The 20,215-nt window shown below is 40.0% G+C and overlaps 2 protein-coding genes across 5 annotated transcripts in view; one reads left to right on the top strand and one right to left on the bottom strand.

Annotated features, from left to right (window-relative positions):
- NLN (neurolysin) overlaps positions 1 to 14,892 on the bottom strand; it is a 41,754-nt gene extending 26,862 nt beyond the window's left edge. For all 3 annotated transcript variants that reach the window (XM_081945790.1, XM_081945791.1, XM_081945792.1), the window contains exons 1-3: positions 14,695 to 14,892; positions 8,387 to 8,643; positions 7,533 to 7,681 (exon numbers count right to left, since the gene is read on the bottom strand). In XM_081945790.1, coding sequence (XP_081801916.1) covers positions 7,533 to 7,681; positions 8,387 to 8,643; positions 14,695 to 14,735 — 447 coding nt within the window. In that variant the 5' untranslated portion in view covers positions 14,736 to 14,892. The remainder of the gene's footprint in view (positions 1 to 7,532; positions 7,682 to 8,386; positions 8,644 to 14,694) is intronic.
- A 72-nt stretch (positions 14,893 to 14,964) lies between these two features.
- The window catches only part of SGTB (small glutamine rich tetratricopeptide repeat co-chaperone beta), a 34,991-nt gene continuing 29,740 nt past the window's right edge, over positions 14,965 to 20,215 (top strand). Inside the window, exon 1 of one of the 2 annotated variants that reach the window (XM_081945794.1) lies at positions 14,965 to 15,117. The gene's annotated coding sequence lies outside the window, so the exon portion shown is untranslated. The remainder of the gene's footprint in view (positions 15,118 to 20,215) is intronic. The other variant, XM_081945793.1, reaches the window with a different exon arrangement.

Raw genomic sequence — 20,215 nt, 5'->3', positions numbered from 1 at the left:
GGACGCCCTGGAGGGGCTCCTGCCGAGGGGGCGGCGTAGCAGGGGATCCCCTGTGTCAGCGGCGGCCGGGGGGGGCGCATCGCCCTAGGCACCGGGAGGCAAGAGGGGAGGCGCCGCAGCGTCTTCGCGTTGACGCAGCCGGATGAAACTTAGGATTCGAAGGACGCAGTTGCTGTGTGGTGAGATGGAGATTCCCCCTGTTCCCTTTGATGACTGAATGAAAATAAAAAGATTGTCAGCTTTCTGGAAAGGCTTTCAACTTGTGGCTGGGAAGTGTGATTGGAGGGAGGGGGATTCCCCCCCCTTGGACAAGCGGCTTGAAACGGTTTTGCTCCCTGCCCCCAGAAGAGGAGGAGGGGGGGAGCCTTGGAATGGAATCACCCTCGTAGCAAATAACAGATTTCCTTTACTGCGATTGTGAAATGAGGTGATGATCTGTTCTTTTTTGAAAACTTTGAAAACTTTTGCCTTTGGATCCCGGAGCTGGCAGGGCAAGATGGCACACTTCCATTGTCTTCATGTACTTTGACTCCACCCACAGAAATTGCTGGCATCTTGTCTTTGTCTCCATGGCACTCAGAGAAGTCTCGTGTTACATTTTATCCTGAACTTGGAACAAAGGATTTTATTGCTTTATTGCCTAGGTCACTATTTGCCTGGGCTCCCTGCCTCGCAATCTCTCTCGGCTATTCACCCCCCCAGCTGTTTCTTCTCTGTACTGATATCTCCATCTCTGAGCTTTGATTACTGCAATGTCACCTAAAAGACCACCACCGGGGAAGCCGGGATTTGCGGGCTCCGCCCCAACATCCTCAGCGTCCAGCCCCAGCAGACAACAGACACTAACCTCCTTGTTCCAGCCCAAGCCCTCTGAGGTGGACTTTCAACAGATGTTTGAACAACTCTTAAAGGGACAGGAGGACTTAAAAAATCAACTGAAGGAAATGAACGACCAGCTCAGAGAGAATCAAGATCGTGTGATCCAAAACTCACAGAGACTGGAACTTTTGGAGGAGGGGACGGCTGAGATGAGGAGAGAGATTAAGGGGGTGCAGAAAGGAAATCAAGAACTTGAGAACCACCAGATAAAAACGGAATTTGAACGGATGTCCTTTTTCCTTAGATTCCAAAATGTAATTGAGACTGATGATGAAAACTTGAGGGATATTATGACAAATTTATTGGCTGAATTTATTAAAAAAGACAAACAACAGATGGGGTGGGACATGGACCTGGTTTATAGAGTAAATTCAACATATGCTAGAACACACAATGTTCCAAGGGAGGTACACATCAAATTTCTTAGAAAGACCACAAGAGAGGAGATTCTGAGTGCACAAAGGGAGCAAACATTAAAATATAAGGATAGATAAATAGCCATTCTGAAACAGATCCCAAAGAAAGTTAGAGATAAAAGAAAAAAATATTCGCTCTTAGCGAATATATTATACTAGAAAGGGGTGTGGTTTAGATGGCTGTTGCCAGAAGGTATGCTAATATTCTGGGAGGACACGAGAGTTAGAATCAACACAACCATAGAGGCTGAGGCCTTCATGGAAAAAAATAAGGTCCTCCTAGATAAACCTGATGACATTACACCGGACATACAGGACACGGGAGGTGCCGGAGCTCTGCCAGGGGGGGGAGAAGAGGCAACATTGAGAAAACTCAGATCACAAAAATGAACTTGAAAATCTGTGTGATATAAAGTGATTGAAACTATTTTAAGATAAAAGTTTATATGCTGACAAAATATTATTAAGTAATAATAATCTAATGTATTAGCAAATGAAAGTTATGAGAATGGGGGGAGGGCCATTTCCTGCATAATGTAACTGTCAAAATTTGTACTTTATCCATTACCCCTTTCCTTGAATATTTTTTTTTTTAAACCAATAAAATTTTGTTCAAAAACAAAACAAAACAGAGAGATAAAATCAATCTCTATTGAAGTGTTAATACCACTTTATAATGCCTTGGTAAGGCCACACTTGGAATACTGCATTCAGTTCTGGTCGCCACGATGTAAAAAAGATGTGGAGACTCTAGAAAGAGTGCAGGGAAGACCAACAAAGATGATTAGGGGACTGGAGACTAAAACATATGAAGAATGGTTGCAGGAACTGGGTATGTTTATCTTAAGAGAAAGAAGGACTAGGGGAGACATGATAGCTGTGTTCCAATATCTCAGGGGTTGCCACAAAGAAGAGGGAGTCAAACTATTCTCCAGGGCACCTGAGGGTAGAACAAGAAGCAATGGGTGGAAACTAATCAAGGAAAGAAGCAACTTAGAACTGAGGAGAAATTTCCTGACAGAATTAATCAGTGGAACATCTTGCCTCCAGAAGTTGTGAATGCCCCAACACTGGAAGTCTTTAAGATGTTGGATAGCCATCTGTCTGAAACGGTATAGGGTTTCCTGCCTAGGCAGGGGGAGATTTCTTTTCAACTACCAACCCTGGAAAGCGTACTTAAGATGAAGACTAACAGGCCACGTTCAACAAATGTTTACAAACAGACCCACATTTTGGAATTGCTTCTCTATCCTGTTATGCTCTTCTTTATACAATGATGCTTTTTATGTGTATATTTGACGTCCAAAATTCACCCCATTTGAGAAAATGTTTACATCTGATAGATATTTAGGGTTATTCTATGACCATATAACAGCATCAAAGGTTGCAATTCTCAGTGAATGTTCTTTTTGGACATGCTATGATCAGGGTGGGTTGCTGCCAGTTTTAATATTGGTTCACAGCCTGCGCAACCCGCACCAGACATGTGCTGTGCATGCACTGTTCAATGTAAATTGTTCTTCGCACATGCGCAGAACATTACAGTGAACTGCGCACATGCAGTCATTAAAAACCAAAATGGCAGTGGCCCAGTGGCAGGGAGGGAACTGGTTCAGGGGTGTGGCGGGTCTGGGTTGCTGCCGGTTCGGCAACCCAGACCTGAATTCCACTACCAGTTCAGCTGAACCGGAGCAACCCACCTCTGGCTATGATGGAATAGTTCAGAATATTGAAGGACTGATTCAGAAGATGTGTGCTAAGCAAAGTTATACCCAGAGTTTATAAACTCTTGCCTGTTTCTTGGATTGTTTTACTACATAAATCTATACTGGGTAGAATATATCTTTATTTTAACTTTTGTGTGATGCATTAAGACTTAAAGTGATGAGCAAATGAATCTACTGTATCATTCTAAAAATACAGAGAAATGTTTGTAGAAGATGATATGTAAAAGGACTTTCACCATTCCTTTCTGTTCCTTACAATCTCAAGGTTTTTTTTTTTATGTTTTGAGACATGGGAGTTCAGAAATGGAATGCATTGTGGCAGAGAATCACATGGACTGAGTGGAGGCATTTTCTTGAGCAGAACCTTCATTCAACAAAGAGAGGGCTGAATTCATTAGCTGCGCAAGCCAAGCCGGATGCTTCTTTTTTGCTCATCAGCAAAAACGGAATCAAATTGCAGGGCAAGACCTCTAGGCAACTGAGCGTCTTCTATTGAAAATCATCCGTTTTAGAGACAGGCTTCCCGATGGAGCATTGTTTATTTATATAAAAGGAAAAAAACAATGCTCCAATGAACAGCAAAGGAATGGGCCACAAAGGTAATTCAGCTGTCATCAAGACTTGAAGAAGCTATTTAATCGGCTCTCCTTTTATGTACAAAAAAAGAATCATACAACAGTTGTCAGACAAATAAACAATGATGAATAGATCCTATGGAAAGTGTTAAACGTGGAATAAAGATTTTATATTATCGAAGGTCATTAGATAGTTTTACAAGTTTCGTTTAAATATAAATTGAAATAAAAAGTGAGGTTCTTGTTGGCTTATTAATTACAACTGTCTCCTCAGTGTACAGATGCAGCTGCAAGTATTAGTATCTGTCCACCCCCCCCCCAATCCTAATTTCCTGTTAAATAAAGTTGAAACTGATATAACGTAGTGACATCCACTATTCTTATTCCAGTGTCTATAGAGCAGACATTGTGCTTTTGATGTATGACTTCACATATTCTTGTAAGTAACAAAACAAATGAAAATGGTATTCCTTAGAAAATAAAATACATTATTGGAAGTTAGTCAGTGGTGGGTTTCTAAATTTTCTGCTACCAGTTCGCTCCTTCTCTCTCTTGCGCGATGCTTCTGTGCATGTGTAGAAGCATCCGGGCGGATGGATGGAGCATCCCTCCGCCACTACTATCTGTCCGCCCGGGAGAAACCCACCTCTGATGTTAGGGATCTCTCAAGCAGGCTGTTTTCTTTAATTAGTATCATAGATATTTTCAATTTCATAAGTCGCTGATTATGGAGAAACATAGTCAGGCATTTTGGGTCATGAGCAGTATAGTGAACATAGACAAGAGAAAGAAAAGCAGAGGGTTTTCTGGGGAGGAAAGGAAAAGGGTAATAACCAAGCATTGTAAGAATAAAGATTACAAAACCATTTCCAAAGAGGTTCATATTCCTAAAGCACAGCTAATATCAACAACTTTAAAGTCCCCAGGACCGTAGCCAAACTCCCTAGACATGGTCACAAATGGAAAACTGACCCCAGACTGAACAGAAGGATAGTTTGAATGGTGTAGAAAGAACCAATGAAAAGTTTAAAAGAGATTCTGTCTGTCCTCCGAAGATCAAGACACAACAATATCAAGTTGCACCATCCATTGTCTTACTAAAAGATGCCTGCCATGAGAGAAGACCCAGGAAGACTCCTCTTCTAAAAGGCAGACACACAACAAGCCAGTCTGGAGTTTGGTAAAATGAATGTTGACAAGTTACATTTTCTAGGAGAATGCCCTCTGGAAAGATGAAAACAAATTACAGCTTTTTGCTAAGTCGCAGCAGCTATAATTTCTCAGAAGAAAAAGTGATGCTATTAAAGAAAAGAATACCATTGTTTACTGAGAAACTGGATACTTTGAATCTGCTAGGATACAAAGAAATTAGAAATCATTAAGACACATTTTGGAGCGAAATACAATGCCCATCCTTAGAAAATTCAGTCACAAGTCATCTAGATAACGGCCCAAAACATATATTTAAAAGAACTCAAGAATGAGACTGTAATCTACACAGTGTAAAGAATGGGACTGCCTCTGTAAATGGGACTGTATGGTTTGTATAAGGTTTCCTGATTTATTCTGTTTGATTTCCACTTACACATTTAAATCACAGAACTATAAGCAAAACATCGGGCTCTTAATGCTATTAAGCTCTCATGTCCAATTAGGTATTGGCCACCAGTGCAGAGTTTTCAGTATAAATTGTGTACTTTATAAACTCCCTACTTCACTTTCTGGGCATAGCCCACCATGAATGAAAGAACCACCATATACTAGTGCCCAAATTACCGTTACCTAGTGGTCCAGGACACCACAGATGTTAATATTGTAATCCAGAAGGACTAGTAGAGGTGCACTTTCTTTATCCTTGGAAAGATGGAAGGTTAAGTCAATCTTGAACTGGTTAGGGTCAAACTCCTTGGCAGTAGGCAGAGTTAGCCTGCAATACTGCATTCTAACCATTGCACCACCATGGCCTTTGAATGGTTGCTGAACAAATGTCATATGTCAAGGACTACTTGCATCATTTAAATCCATTTGGAATTGTCAGGCATGTTCTTAATAATTTGTCCCAGAAATGTAATGTTTGGAACTGGCATTCAATTTCACAAATTTCCCAATCTGGGATACATCTTTAGGCAAATTGGGAATATATCTCTTCTGTAGGAAAGAAATGATTACTTTCTTTAACTATGTAGATTGTGCCACTCTGGCTGATTCAATTGGCTTGGGGAGGGGGGCAAAGGTTGAAAAATAGGCAATGATCCTAATTTATTCACATGCACACATTCTTGAACTGTACAAGATGGAAAAGATTCAAATTTACAGGACAAGTGATTGCTGAAGTTACATCCCAATGCTGGACTCTAAATCAAGGCAAATCTAATCAGTTATGTTAATAAAGAATGATACAAATTGCTGACAGCATGCCATGAATTGTTCGGGCTCTCTTTATTAAGCATGTTGAAAAAGATACTGCATATTATGGGAGACCAATGCCAGTCTGTCCTGTGCAACACAAAGAAGGTAGACAAGTGTTCCTAACTGCCTCCTCTGCCACAGAATAATAATTTAAATGGGCATTGACATGACTCCCACATTCTATATAATCTGATCCATCCATTTGTTTTACCCCATTCAACTCCCTAGAACAAGTAGGATTACTATAATGTGGCTTTATGAAGGTACTCTTTAGAAGCAAACATATCCACATTCCACAGGTTAACCAGGCATGAGCAGTATCACAGTGTAGGAAATATCTATTTCCACTAAACTATTCATATCCACCAGGCATTTAAGTTGGATATTTAAGTATACAATCCTCCACCCCTGAAGACTGAAGACATTTATATGAACCATCAGTCTAAAACTGACTAGAGAATGATCTGGCATGATGACAAGCATATACAAGGTCTTCCATCTTACAATTTCTAGCTCTATGCAAACAAAACAGCGGTGACTCCAGCTATCTCAGATCTGCAATTCTTTAAATCCCAGACCTAGGTGATGCAATCTTAAGTAAATTGACTGTGCTGGAAGCAAACAGTGAAAGGTGTGATTGTGAAGAAAAGACTTTTCTACAAGCAGCAAGCAGACTGACAGATGCATTTTTCCCTTTCCCTCACTGTCTGCTTGCACTCAGCAATGGCGGTCTTCTCAATTTCTCTATTATAGGTCTACTAGCTGATAACCCAGTGTTGCCTGGGTATTTATTTATAGGAGGAAAATGTCCGGACCAAACGTAATTTGTAATGTTGGATTTTCCCCCTTACCAGAGGGAGCCACCTTGTGGAGTACTGTGAAGCTGTTACCATGGCAACTCCACTGCGCTGCACAGTGGAAGCCATTTTACAGCAGTATAGTAGAAGCCATTTTAAGGCACAACAGGCTGTATCTTAACAGAGCACCTCTGCCCCCCCCCAAGGGTTTTTAGGACTGTCTTACCCCCTCTTTGTTTCCAGAGAGTAAGTCATCTATGGTTGAAATTGCTCGGGGCATTTCAGAGTTATGCTGGAACATACACACACACAGCAGTTTTTATATATATAGAAGAAAGAAAGAAGAAGATATCATCCAAATACACTACATCTCTAAGCATCAACAGAAAGGATCAGACTGGGAATCAAACTGAATCCGGGCAGTGTTACCTGATTTTATTGTAAAAAGTAACTTTTATGAACTTCAAGAATGTACTTATGCAGCCATTATAGTTTTATGTGGACTTTTCACCTAATACTGCAAGGCTCCTACGTTTTTCAACTTGGTTGAAAAACTTGTTCAGGTATTTAATAATATTGTTGTAGTGCCTCTTGTGTCATTTGCCTCTTCTGTCATTTGCAAAGAGATAGCAATTGACAAAGATGATGAACCCACTGACTATCCAAACGGCAATGCTTTTCATTATAAAGGGTTCTGCAAATAACCTATAATCTTTATTTCTAATTTACCTGTAAATGGACAATCCTTTGGAACACATCCTTTCTCATGCTCATCTCAACATCAAAGTGAGAAAGCTTTTTATCAGCTTCGGTACTTGCCGCACGGACATCTTTGTCAGGAGATACATGTTGTGGGAAATCCAATATGCCCCTTTCCACTATCAGAAGGAAAGAAAAACTTTCAAGGAAAAATAACAGATAATACAGTAGACTGATTTACTTTAAGTATTTGAAGGGAGAGACTTTCCCATTACAAATATATAATTTAAAGTTTTTAAACTATAGTTACTAAGACATCTACTAGACCGGGGGTGTCAAACCCGTAGGGCCGATCTGGAAATAGCCCACGGTGCCTCTGCAGAGCAAAAAGGGGGTGTGGGCGGGACATGCGTGCTCCCCCGCAACCACTTTTGGCCTCCGGAGTCCTCCAGGCCCAAAATGAAGTCTCCGGAGAGGTCTAGGAGGTCTTCCAGGGCCAAAGCGGGGCATCCCGAGTGGTCCAGGAAGCCGTCCTTGACTCAGAAGGTTATAAAAGGGAGGAAATATTTTACCTTTCAGGTTTGAAGGATTCTGCTACTATAGCCAAGGTCAACAATTTATAGTTCTGGTCTTCCTATGGAGTCTGTTTCTTAATCTGGTCTCTCTTTCATAAGGTGATCAAGTAGATCAAGCAAGTATTAAAAAAAACAAAATCACAGAAATGTACACCTCCCTATTTTTATAAGTTTATAAAACCATGTCTGTGGAGGCGCAGTGCCATGTCATAGCCACCCTAGCCACGGCTACCCCCATGCCGCCTGATGTGGCCCTCAATGAAATTGAGTTTGACACTCCTGGTCTAACTGTACTGATATTACATATACCTGAATATTCCACTTCTAAATCTGCTAGAGGCTGTACGGTGTTCTCGTAAGTGATTTCTTCCATATTAAGTATGCCAACTTTGTCATAAACTTGCTTTGCTTTCTTGATAAGTTCTTCAGTTTTTGTTCTAATCTGCTCAGGTGAGAGATCCCATTTCAGGAAATTTTGGTCAGCTCCACTGTAAGAAGACACCTTGAGAAATGATGTAATCTCTGTTCCTAATGTCATTTTGAGTAAAATCCTTGAGTTTCTAGCTCTGCAATTTAAAACAAAAGCGCAAGACAAAAAATTAATACTCCAGGATATTCGATTACAAAACCCAAAGATGAAAACAGAGACAACAGATGTAATTGGCCATTAAGGGGAGATGAAAGATCATAGCGTTTTATGGATAATTATTATTTTGCTAAGAAATTATATTGAAGCTAAAAAGGAAAATATGTATTCAGACAATATATCCAGAAGAATGTTATAGATGAAATTAAAAGAAATCGTTTTGGGAAACTATACCGTGTTTCTCCAAAAATAAGACAGTGTCTTATTTTCATTTGACCCCCGAAATAAGCACTTAGCCTTATTTTTGGGGAAGTCTTATTATTTTTGAGGTGCAGGAGGTGGCGAGCATGGTCACCTTGTGGCTGCTGCTGTGTTGCAATATTTTCGGAGGAGAGCTTATTTTAGCGCATGCGCTCAAAAGCCCGATTAGGCTTATTATCTGGGGAGGTCTTATTTTCAGGAAAACAGGGTAATACTGGGGAAAAGAGAGAATAATTGAGTTCATATATGCTTTCATTAGCTACTATTTGTTGAACAAACTACAACAGATAGGTTCACACAACCTGCTAACTCATGGGCATCCACAGAAGCTTCTTGCTCTTATCAAAATGATGAAAGCAATGTTGTGATGAAAGCTGTACTATTCAATTGGCTTTCTGTGGGACCACACTTTCTCTGCAAACCCAGTTTCTTTTTACTAGAAAACAAAGGAAATCAAAATCCCAGCTTCTGCAATCACTTTTTATTTTAATGACTTGTGAAATGGTCAACCTAGAGAGCACAAAGCTTTGAAGTTACCTTCATTTTTAATGCATGTAACAGAACACATCATCAAAAAGAACTTGTTCTTCTACAGCTTGACAGCAGGAAATTTCCTTCTGTGGCTGCTGTTTTCCTGAATGCCTTAACAACACTTATCCGGTAGCCGCATATGCACCTATGCAAATTATGATGATCGCTAGGTGGCAGCCATACAATAACCTTTAGCTCTATTCTGCCATCTAGTGACTGAAAAGGTCTACTTATTGCATTCTACGATCAAAAAGATCTACAGATTACAAAGCATCAACACTGATTAGCTCATTCCAGGCTTAATGTCAATTATGAACATGCAAACATGAAAGGACTTGCTATATATTCTATTGCTATAGTTGGGAATTCCCCTCCGAATGGCTGCTGCTCCCAGGAGAGTCTTGATTTCTTGCTTCCTTTCTCCACAATGTGTCCTTAGTGTTGTTTACACCTTCTACATCACTCTCCCTTTCTCAAACTCCCAAGAGTCCTTTTCCACTTGCTGCATCATGGCTGCACAAGTCATTAAATGGCAATCAATTAAAAAAAAGAATCTTAAATTTTGCTGCCATCTAATGGCTGTTAGAATGAACATGCATCCAACTAACCTATCATTCAAGGATTTTTTAAAAAAGGGACAACAGGGCAGCATACAATCCGTTCCACATGTGCATTAAAAATGTGCAGTGGGGGTAGCATGATTTAGAGTGAGATTATTTCCTGGCGGCTCTACAATGAGGTGGGAGCATAAAAATAAAGCTGTATGGACGTGGCCACAAACACATTTTCTGTAGAATAGAATGGTAACTGACATGGGCAGATGGTCTACATTTAATTCCTTTCTCTCTACCAAGCACACTTTGTTGAACAAAACAAATTACAGTCTAATGGAGAGATTTCAAAATTGTTTGTGATGTGCCCATCCATCAGGCTCCAAGATTCGCTAAATAGGCATGAGAGAAAAATGAGAAGTCACCTTTCAAAAAGGGGAATCCAACAAAATGAATTTAGGGTGGAAGTAAAAAAGTATAATGGAAGCCAGGGAAAGATCTTAGATAAATACATCATATGAAGCAGGTCTGAATTCAATAGCATTGAATAAGAATTGTCTTATCTATTGATAAGACAGCACAATAAGCCATGATTGGTTTCCTCCCTAAAACAACCAGCTGGCTTCATATAATAACTTGCCTATAAAACAGTTAGTAAACCATAATTGCTGGTTAGCATGAACGTTTATAGTAAAACCAAACATGTCACATTATGGCTAAGTTTATAATGTGAACCAGATTATTTGTGGGTATGAAATTCTGGAACTGAAATCTTGCTACTGGGGTTTTCTTTGATAAAGGCAGAAAGCTTTTAAAAATACTATATTTTGATATTTTTAAAAAAGGGCTTTTTCCTCTTTTCATTGTATTCTTGATCTCTTGTTCTGTCTCATCATACTACGTCTTTCTATCAGAAATACTTTACAAACTCTTGAGATTTTCCCTTGAAGTTGTCCTTGTCTAAGATGAAGAAAAAGTGCCTAGATATTTCATAGGGGGCATTTCCTTTTTGCTTTTTCCAGAGTATAAAATTCTTCTTCTAATTGCAAAACAGAAAAACATCATCTGAGCAGAGTTTCCAGTAAGGGTGGCATGCCAAGGAATATTTCTCTATCTGCTAACCACACCAAACAAATACAGTCATGGTTGGAATTCTGACAACATCAGAGAAACATAATACTGCTAGGCTTTATTCTTGTCTTCAAAGAAATGCTGGAGTCCTGGCATGCCTAAGACACAAATGAATTTTTTCCTATCACTACATCCCACGTAACAACATAACAGACCAAAGCCATTTCAAGTTAAATTCTCTGGCATAAATTCCTCAAGCTGACATAGCTTGAACTCAGCCTTCAAAGGAAAACATAGGAGTCGTCTTCTTCCTTTCTTATGTCCATTAATCAGGCAAAGAATCCTTCTGAGATTTTCATTAGCAGTATAAATAAAAACTGAAAGTACTCTCAGGATGCTCTATGTGCATACATCATGGTAAGCAGAATTTGCTCAAAGAAGGATGTTATACTATAACCCCTCTATTTTCAAACCACAATGGTTTAATGCATTGTGAGAAGGCATTTCATATAAAAAGGCTTTTATCCATTTATCAGCACAAAAGTAAGTATGAGAAGTAAATAAGTACATGCAGTTAGATAAATGATTATTGGCTTTAATTCTGCAAATACAGTTACAAATACAGTTACACAGTAAGTAATGGAACTGCTTCTACAATTAAGCTTAAATATCATTACTCTTCTGCTTACTTTAAAAGATACAGCTAAATGTTTCTGTGTGGGTGCATTTAGCATTAGAAATAATAGAACTTATTTCTATCTTTATTTTCCAACAGTAACCAAAAATATGGTTCAGTAATACAGTTTTTAAGGTAGAATGGTAATATTACTTTTCAGACACCAAGCCAGTGATGGCTAACCTTTTTGTTGTCACGTGCTGAAAGTGTGTGCCCGCGTGTGTGCCCACACCCATAATGCAATGCGTGAGTGACAGCCCCCATGCCCTGCCCCACGCATGTGTACACAACTCTCCCATGCCCCGTTTTGGGCCTGGAAGGCCTCCCTGCAGCCTCCTGGGACCAAAAACGGGCCCCAGGGTGTGTGCGCGTGTTCCACACACCCCATGTCTCGCTTTGGGCCTAGCAGGCCTTTCTGCAGCCTCCTGGGGCCCACATGCATGCACGTGCATCTCCCACATGCGGCCTGCCCACAGTGCATGCACAGCAGAGACCTGAAAATCTGCTGGCCGGCGGGAGTCACGTGCGCATGCCTGGTGGAGCTGAGCTGGGGCGATGGCTCATGTGCCCGCAGAGAGGGCTCTGAGTGCCACCTGTTGCACACATACCATAGGTTCGCCATCTCAGCACTAAGCAGTGCAAAATCCATTGATCTGGGAATGGAGAGTTCTAGGGAATAATGGAATGTTCCCGTTTACTCATAGCAAGTCAAATCTCCTCTCAGACTACATCTTTCCATAGAAAGCTGAGCAGTTTTCATAAATAAGTCCTCCAAACCAGAAACCAGGTGCTAAAATAGCACAGTCCAGGAGCACAGTTCAGCATACCCTGGACAAAAATAGGATGTTCCTGAGTTTTTCACAACATTCTATTCCAGATATGTATTCCATTTTATAGTGGCATTATATTATGTGGTTTACAGAAATGTCAACTAAGATGCTCTCCTAGATGAAATGGGGGATGTTACACAAGAGATGAAGGAGGGAGGGGCTGAGGCTCTGCCAGTAGACGGGGGGGGGGGGGGGGAGGATGCAACATTGAGAAGACTCAGGTCACAAAAGTGATTTGAAACATTATTGCAATTGTTGTTATAATGTACCTTTATGGAAGTGATACAAAAAATGATTGAAATATATTGATGACTTAGTGTTAAATTCAAAACTGCTAATATCTATTCAAATATTTTTCTATTTTCTTCCTTATTGTAAAAATTGTGAGATTTGGGGGGACTACTTTCCCCCACACGATGTAGCTGTCAAAATTTTCTATACCCTTTTTAATCCTTTTTCCCTGAAAAAAATTGTAAAAACCAATAAAACTTGTTAAAAAAAAGAAATGTCAACTAAGGATCAAACTCAAGGATTTCCTGATTTTATATACATTTACAATAGCACTTAGACTTATATACCATTTCATAGTGTTTTACAGCCCTCTCTAAGCAGTTTACAGAGTCAGCATATTGCCCCCAACAATCTGGCTCCTCATACTATACTCATACCAGACATTTATGTGTCAGGCTTGCAGCTAACAATAATTTGCTGCTGGATATTAAGCAGATATATAAATGTAGATGAATCTAAGCTTGGTAAAATTATGCTAAAGTTTTACCAACATAATCTGTGAAGGTGACAAAATTGGTAGATTGTGTTTGGGCTTTGAAGCTAAACTGGATCAATATCTGTATGGGAGTCATTCAGAAAATACTTTGCAGGAATAACTTCCCACAAGAGGCCCAGTTGGCACCCATCTTAAGTAAACTGCTTCTACAATTAAGCTTAAATATCATTACTCTTCTGCTTACTTTAAAAGATACAGCTAAATGTTTCTGTGTGGGTGCATTAGAAATGATAGAACTTATTTCTATCTTTATTTTCCAACAGTAACCAAAAATATGGTTTAGTAATACAGTTTTTAAGATACAATGGTAATATGGGAGTCTGACAACAGCCAATAGAATACATGTTCTTGCACAGGAACAGGAAGTTCAAGTGCAAAGCCCAAGAAAAGATATAAATATCCTTCATTCTCAACTCCATGGGGTCAGGTAGTGCTTGGTGGTTCTGCTTCATCAATAAATGAACCTTCTTTCCAATCAGCTTCCAGCCTCCATTTTGTCTCCAGTGCCTTTCTGCTGATTGGAACTGAACCAGACGGATATTTCCTCCAACAGTATACTATAGTATAAAAGACACTATTCTAGCTTAAAAAACAATTTCTTTTAACACGTTTATAGGCCACGCAACTCCAATCTTCCAAATGCAAAGTGTTGATCTGAGAGGCATAGATTTAATAAAATAATTAATAAAAAATTATTTCAACAGAAGCAAGCACTGGGTTTCTTAAATTAATTTAAATTTCTTTAACTGACTATATAACATTTACTGCCTAACGTTGAAAGAGATGACACATTATGAAGGTGCAAAATATTGTCTGCATAATTATTTTTTTGAAAATCTAGGCAAGTTTTTGTGCATATTAATAGCAATATCCAAGTTCTGCTGACAACACAGCGCCCATCAGAAATCTAAACTAATCCACATAGCCAAGAGGAATAAAAGAGACCAGTTGTAATTCTTGCTGTGGGTTAACCCCACTGATCATTGTTATGGCTTGGGGATTGCCTCTCCCCCAAATTAACTGACAGGAGGAAATCCAGATATTGTACAGGCGACAAGACGGTTCACCTTCTTGGCAACAGGCGATAAGGCCTTTTACAAATGCAACGCTTTCATACAAGGCTACTTGGCCTGGCCATATTTTAACACCTCTCCTTTTGCTAACAAAAGACGCGGTTTCAGGGGATGGGAGGAAGATGCGGAGGATCTCACATTGCAGGCGTTTGGGGGATCCCGCCCGAATCTTCATCTGGGCAACAAATGCCGGGCTGGTGAAACGCCCTGTGTGTGTGCGCGCGTGCGTGTGCTTCTTTTGCACCCAATACCTGCTCAAGCTTCGGCCCGCAGAAATGCCCAAGGACAGCATCGAGCGAGGACAAGGAGAACGGCGCCACCGCCTTCCGAACCACAGCCGGCCGACCGCAGACCGCTTCACTGCAAGCGAAGGCACAGCTCTCCCACCACCACGTGCCGCCCACAGCCCGGCCGGCGACTCGGGGAGAGCGGCGGAGTCACTTCCGCCCTTCCTGAGCTCGGCGTCGCGCGCCCTCTACAGACTCTCTCGCGCGCGGCTCACGTTTCTCCCCCCCCCCGACCCCCCTTCCGGAGGACGCCGCGGGAGCCAGCAGCGGGGAGAAGTTTGCTGCGCCTGGAGTCGGCGGAGGGAAGCAAGCGAGCAACCCGGCCGCCCGTCTGACCAGCCATTTACCATCACACCACCTCACCACCCGTCCGTTCCTGCCGGCACGGTAAGCGACGGCCGCTAAGCTTTCCCTGGGCGCGCGGAGGGATGCTACTGTCCGCTGTCTGCAGCAGAATAGGAGCCGTGGCTCCTACTAGGAGAGGCTGCCGCCGCCTTTACCTTGTATACTATAAAGGCTGAGTGGTGGGACCCGCATCTGGCTCCCCGGATTTGTTTTGTGCGTCCTCGGGAGCCGTCTCGGGTGACCGGCCACGATCACGGCAAGGCACCGGGCTTTCCTGGTTTACCCCCCACCCCTCCTAGCCGTTATCGTTCCCTCTCCAGCATCCTTAAGGGGAAGGGGACTGAAGGATTGGTGCCCGCGGCTGGTTGCGCCTTTAGGATTCCGGGGATGGGATGAGAAAGATGGACGAGCGGAGCTGTGTCTTTTCGAGTGCTGCCTGGCAGGTGCGTTCCCCGTGTAAAAAAATACGACCGCTCTCATTTTACGTGCTCAGATCATTAAAGATGCCCATCTGCCGCTGACTGCCAAGTGTGAGTCCCCCCCTCCCAAGGTGTGACATTTCAAAGATCAGATTGCCCAGTTATATAATCCCATCAAGCATATCGCCCCCGGGGGTTGAATCTCACCGCATCTTCGAATGGGTTGTACCACCATTCGGACAAAACATGCTTCTTTAATGTCCTTAGGTGGCCACATGCTTCTGCCCTCCAGTGGGCCGTGCCCCTCTTAAAGAAAAAAAAAATGTTTATATGGCAACACTTGCATTTCCATTCTTGCAAATCTCCAATCACGGCTTCACCATTCTCAATAACAACAACAACAAAAACCTTTGTAGTCTTTTCAGCGAGAATGTCAAGATGTGTAAAGCTTATTTTTCAGGATAAAATGTGGGGAAAATGTTATAAGAAAATGAAGAAGTTGGGCTAAAATACTTTATTGAAGTTATATAATTCTAATAGGTACAGGAGATGCTGAATGTAAATGAAGCTCTGACTCAGTTTGTGCCACTAATCACAAGTTTGCATTGAGGTCACAATGTTCTAGATTTTATTATAAAATGAAGGTTTATGAAACGTTGGGCTGCTTATAAGCGAAGTGAAAAGTAAGACATTTTCATGGGTGCCCTCAAAGGGTTAGTAAGTAATAGCACCATGACTTCATTGTGGAAATGATGTGAGTTTATAATTTGTGTCATTTTTGTGAGTATATATGTGATGTCATCTTGCCTTCTTTGGGATAACTTCAGATTCCCCCCCCTAAATGCATTGTTTAAATTAAACCACCTAATTCGGTTTAAATGACACTGAAGGCAATTCTGAATTTGCAATCAAAATTACAAAGAATAAGGGGACAGAAACCTATCTGGAGAAGCCTAGTTCATCCTTTGTAATAGAATATGCTTTTGGTTTGGTAGGTAGGGCTAGCAAGGGCATGGTTTTAGTTTTAAAGTTTATTAAACATTTAGTTTGTAAGTGCTATGTTGTGTGCCATACAGCAAAACACTTAGCAATTGACATCACAAAACAAAATGCTAAATGGTTCTTAGCTATCTATGTATTTACCTTTATGGCTTTCTGTATAATGTGCAAATGGAAATAGTTACCAACCTGATTTATTGATATCCTGTCTTTATTATTTTTATGAATAACTTAAGGCCCTCTAATATATATAATACTTTTCCCTCCTCCTTATTTTCCCCATCACAACAACTCCGTCAGGTGAATTGGGCTGAGAGTGACTGGCCGAAAGTCATCCAGCGAGCTTTTATGCCTAAAGCGGGATTAGAACTCAGTTTCCTGGCTTCTAGCCTGATACTGTCACCATATGTGTGATTTCCTAGTTATTTCTAGTTTGTCTTCATGCCTTTTCCAAACCTCTAATCAATTTATAGAAGTGTAAATTTAAAAGGAGGGAAGACAAACAGGGATTTGGTCAATAAACTACATAAAATGCTCTTCCAGCAAGATTACTGTACTCTGATTCACACTGTCAGTTGTGGTTTGTTTGTGGATTATTCCATAAATCACATTTGCTAGATTCATGCAATATGATGAGTTGTATTAGTTATGTGTCTGAATTCATGGGGAAATTGCCACTGTGTTGTTGTTCAACAAGTCATTGTGTATGTAAAGTGGGACTTAAAGATAACAGAGAACCCAAGCAGAAGCAAAAAAATATATATATATATTGATGTTTATGTTTATTTTGTAAATTTCTAATCAGAAATATATCTGTTGAGTTTAGTAGGATTTACTTTCAAATGAGCATCTTTAGGATTACAACCTTAAATTTCCTAGATTATTGGACCAAAATGTTAAAGAAAATGGATTTGGAAGGAAACAAGACAAAGTATTCAGGAAGATAATTGCAGGCACAAGGAACAAGCAAGGGAAAAGACAGGGAGGGGAGAGGAAGGATGGTGATATTTGAGGGAACTGAAAACTTTGTATGATTGCCAATGGTAGAACTGGAGCTATGCAAGGATACATGTTGGATAGAGGAAAATAAGAGGCAGGATTTGTGACACAAGTAAAGATAGAGAGTTTATTCTGGATTGATATCATCCACACATTGTATGTTTGAAACTGGCAGGTTTCCTGTTGCAGATTTAATTCCTTTTTTCCCTCTCTGCCCATTGCCAGTAGCAATGAACCTGAAGCCTGACTAGAATATAAAGATGAGCTGGGTTAATGTGGCAGAGAAGTTGAATTGTGAACTAGTAGCCAAACTCGGAGAAAAAAAACTTTTGAAAAGAAATCTTGTCCATTTTGGATTAAGACATCTAATTGCATTCTAAGTGTGGCAGAGATAAAGAAATCATAAATTGGTTTTATATTTTAGAATAAGGGAAAGAAATTGGGGAAGGAGAGGAAATCAGACTCAGAAACAAGCGGGCGGGAGAGGGGGGACAAAGAAAACACTACCCATTGCACTGCAAAATAAAACAAAGACAGATTAACCCGCAGAGCAGTCAAACTACCCCTCTCTCTGCCGTTCTGCGTTACAGGGCACCATTCATGTGCATAGGTTTTATTATGATTCATTGGAAGGAACCACTTAGGTCTGCCTCAGCATAAGGGATCCAGATATATTTAATTCTGAATGATTGGCAGTAGATTGCTTAGAGCTAATGTTATGATAATTACATTTTCCAAATTATGTGATTGGCAGGAAAAAAGCTTGGAAGAACCAAGAGTGGATTTGAGGGTAGAAAAACTGTTAAGTACGAGTATTGAAAATACATTTTTAGCACTTAAATTCTTTGAGATCTGACACTTTTCATCTTATGTATGTGCATTTTACAATAGTTAATGCTTGAAGAATTTGGGGATTCTAGAAAAAAGGAAATCAAATCAAGCATGCCTCAAATGTGTCCAACCCTGGCCTGTGTAATGATATATACTTAGAAATTCAAACAGACAAGTTTAGTACTCTAAAAGAAACTAGGATCTAGAGTGAATCAGAAAAAATAATCCAGGACAGATTTTAATCCATTAATTGATTTGCAAAAATAAAAAACATAATAACCCTTCAAACTTTTGTACTACATAATGTAATCAGGAAATTAGCATTCTTTAAAGGATAACTGACAACCATGATATTTTTTAAACCAACAGAGAAGAAGAAAGGATATGGTAGAATGAAGAAATAAGGTTATGAAATAACATTAAAAATTTTAATTAATAGAATATTTAATATTATCAAAGAGTGATGCAGATTAGTATAAAGGCTGAAGCTGATGAGTAAAACAGGAATTTTCAGGCTTGTCGGAATTGTTGAATAAACATTGAACAGATGTTTTCCAATCTCAAGACTGGGAAGAGAAACAGCCCAATGTCCTTTTATTCAAAAATTGCGAGGAGAAAAATTATGATTTAAAGTTTGAAACATATACTATATTTAAGGCCTGATTCTTCTGCCATTATACATGATTTCTCTTGTCTGCAATAAAACAATTATACAAAGATGTATTGTGCCTATGAGCAATTATGGATTTATGGATCCTGATTATGGATTTAATGTTTGGCAAGTCAAATTTTATTGCCATGCCTGAAAAAAAGTTTGACAATCATAGTACAAGAAACATTAGAATATATAGATGGGAGAACTTTTCCTTACCTTATAAGCCAGCATTTTATGATTTCCTAAGATATATAAACTGAAAGACCAACTCCAAAATGGCTTTTTAACTCTAATGCTGCTTTGATGTTTGAATCATTAGCTATTAGGTTCTACTCTACTGCTTTAATGAAGAGCATCATTGCTTATGTAAAACATGTAACACTCACCCCCAAATTTTAGCACAGTAGAACACGGCTGAAGAATACAAAATGAAACAGGTTTGGAGAAAGAAGACAGCAAAGAGCTTTTTATCTCATTCTTAAAACATTGGGACTATCCAGTGAGGCTGGCAGGAAATTTAAAATAGAGAAAAGGAAGCAATTCTTCATACAGTGTGTAATTTACCTGTGGAATTCATTACCATTGTGTGGTATGATTGCTACCAATTTGAATAGTTTTAGAAGGGGGTTGGAGTTGTGCTTAGCCACATGCAAAAAGTCAGCCATTTGTTGCATATCTGGGCATTTGTGTCATCCATGAGAATCTGCTGCCCTTTGTCATCTTTCCCTGGTAAATCAGACAGGAAACGTGATTAAAGTAGATGAATTAATTCTACTTTTTTGCAAGACTATGTTAACAGAATTTTGCAAGCCTAAAAGTACAAATTTCCTGCCACCACTTTTAACTGCTTGATCCATTAGGATGGGTTCTTCCTAACTTACTTTCTCTGATTGTTCAGCCACTGAGGGATCCTGTCTTACTTGTCTGATTGTTTCCTAAGTAGCATCTCTTTCCTTCATTCCCCAAGATCATCCACACATTTTATAACAACCTAGTCCTAAGTCAACAGTTTACTACTTTTGTTGTCTTCCAGGTGGTGCCATTTCTTATAATTTGCTATGGTCCTAACCTGACCATACCTCAACTGATAAACATCTTTTCTATAGGTTAGTTTGGGCGCATGATACAGTTGAGCTTTTTTTAAAAAAAAATCTATTTGATATTTATGGAAGTTCACCAGGGTTGTGTTCTAGCTCCCATTTTATTTAATATGTGTATTAATTCCCTCAGCAGTTAA

The sequence above is a fragment of the Natrix helvetica genome (genome assembly GCF_964273705.1).
Source record: "Natrix helvetica genome assembly, chromosome: 2".
Lineage (NCBI taxonomy): Eukaryota > Metazoa > Chordata > Lepidosauria > Squamata > Natricidae > Natrix > Natrix helvetica.
Note: the sequence above shows the minus strand (reverse complement) of the source record. Positions and strands in the feature narration are given on the sequence as shown.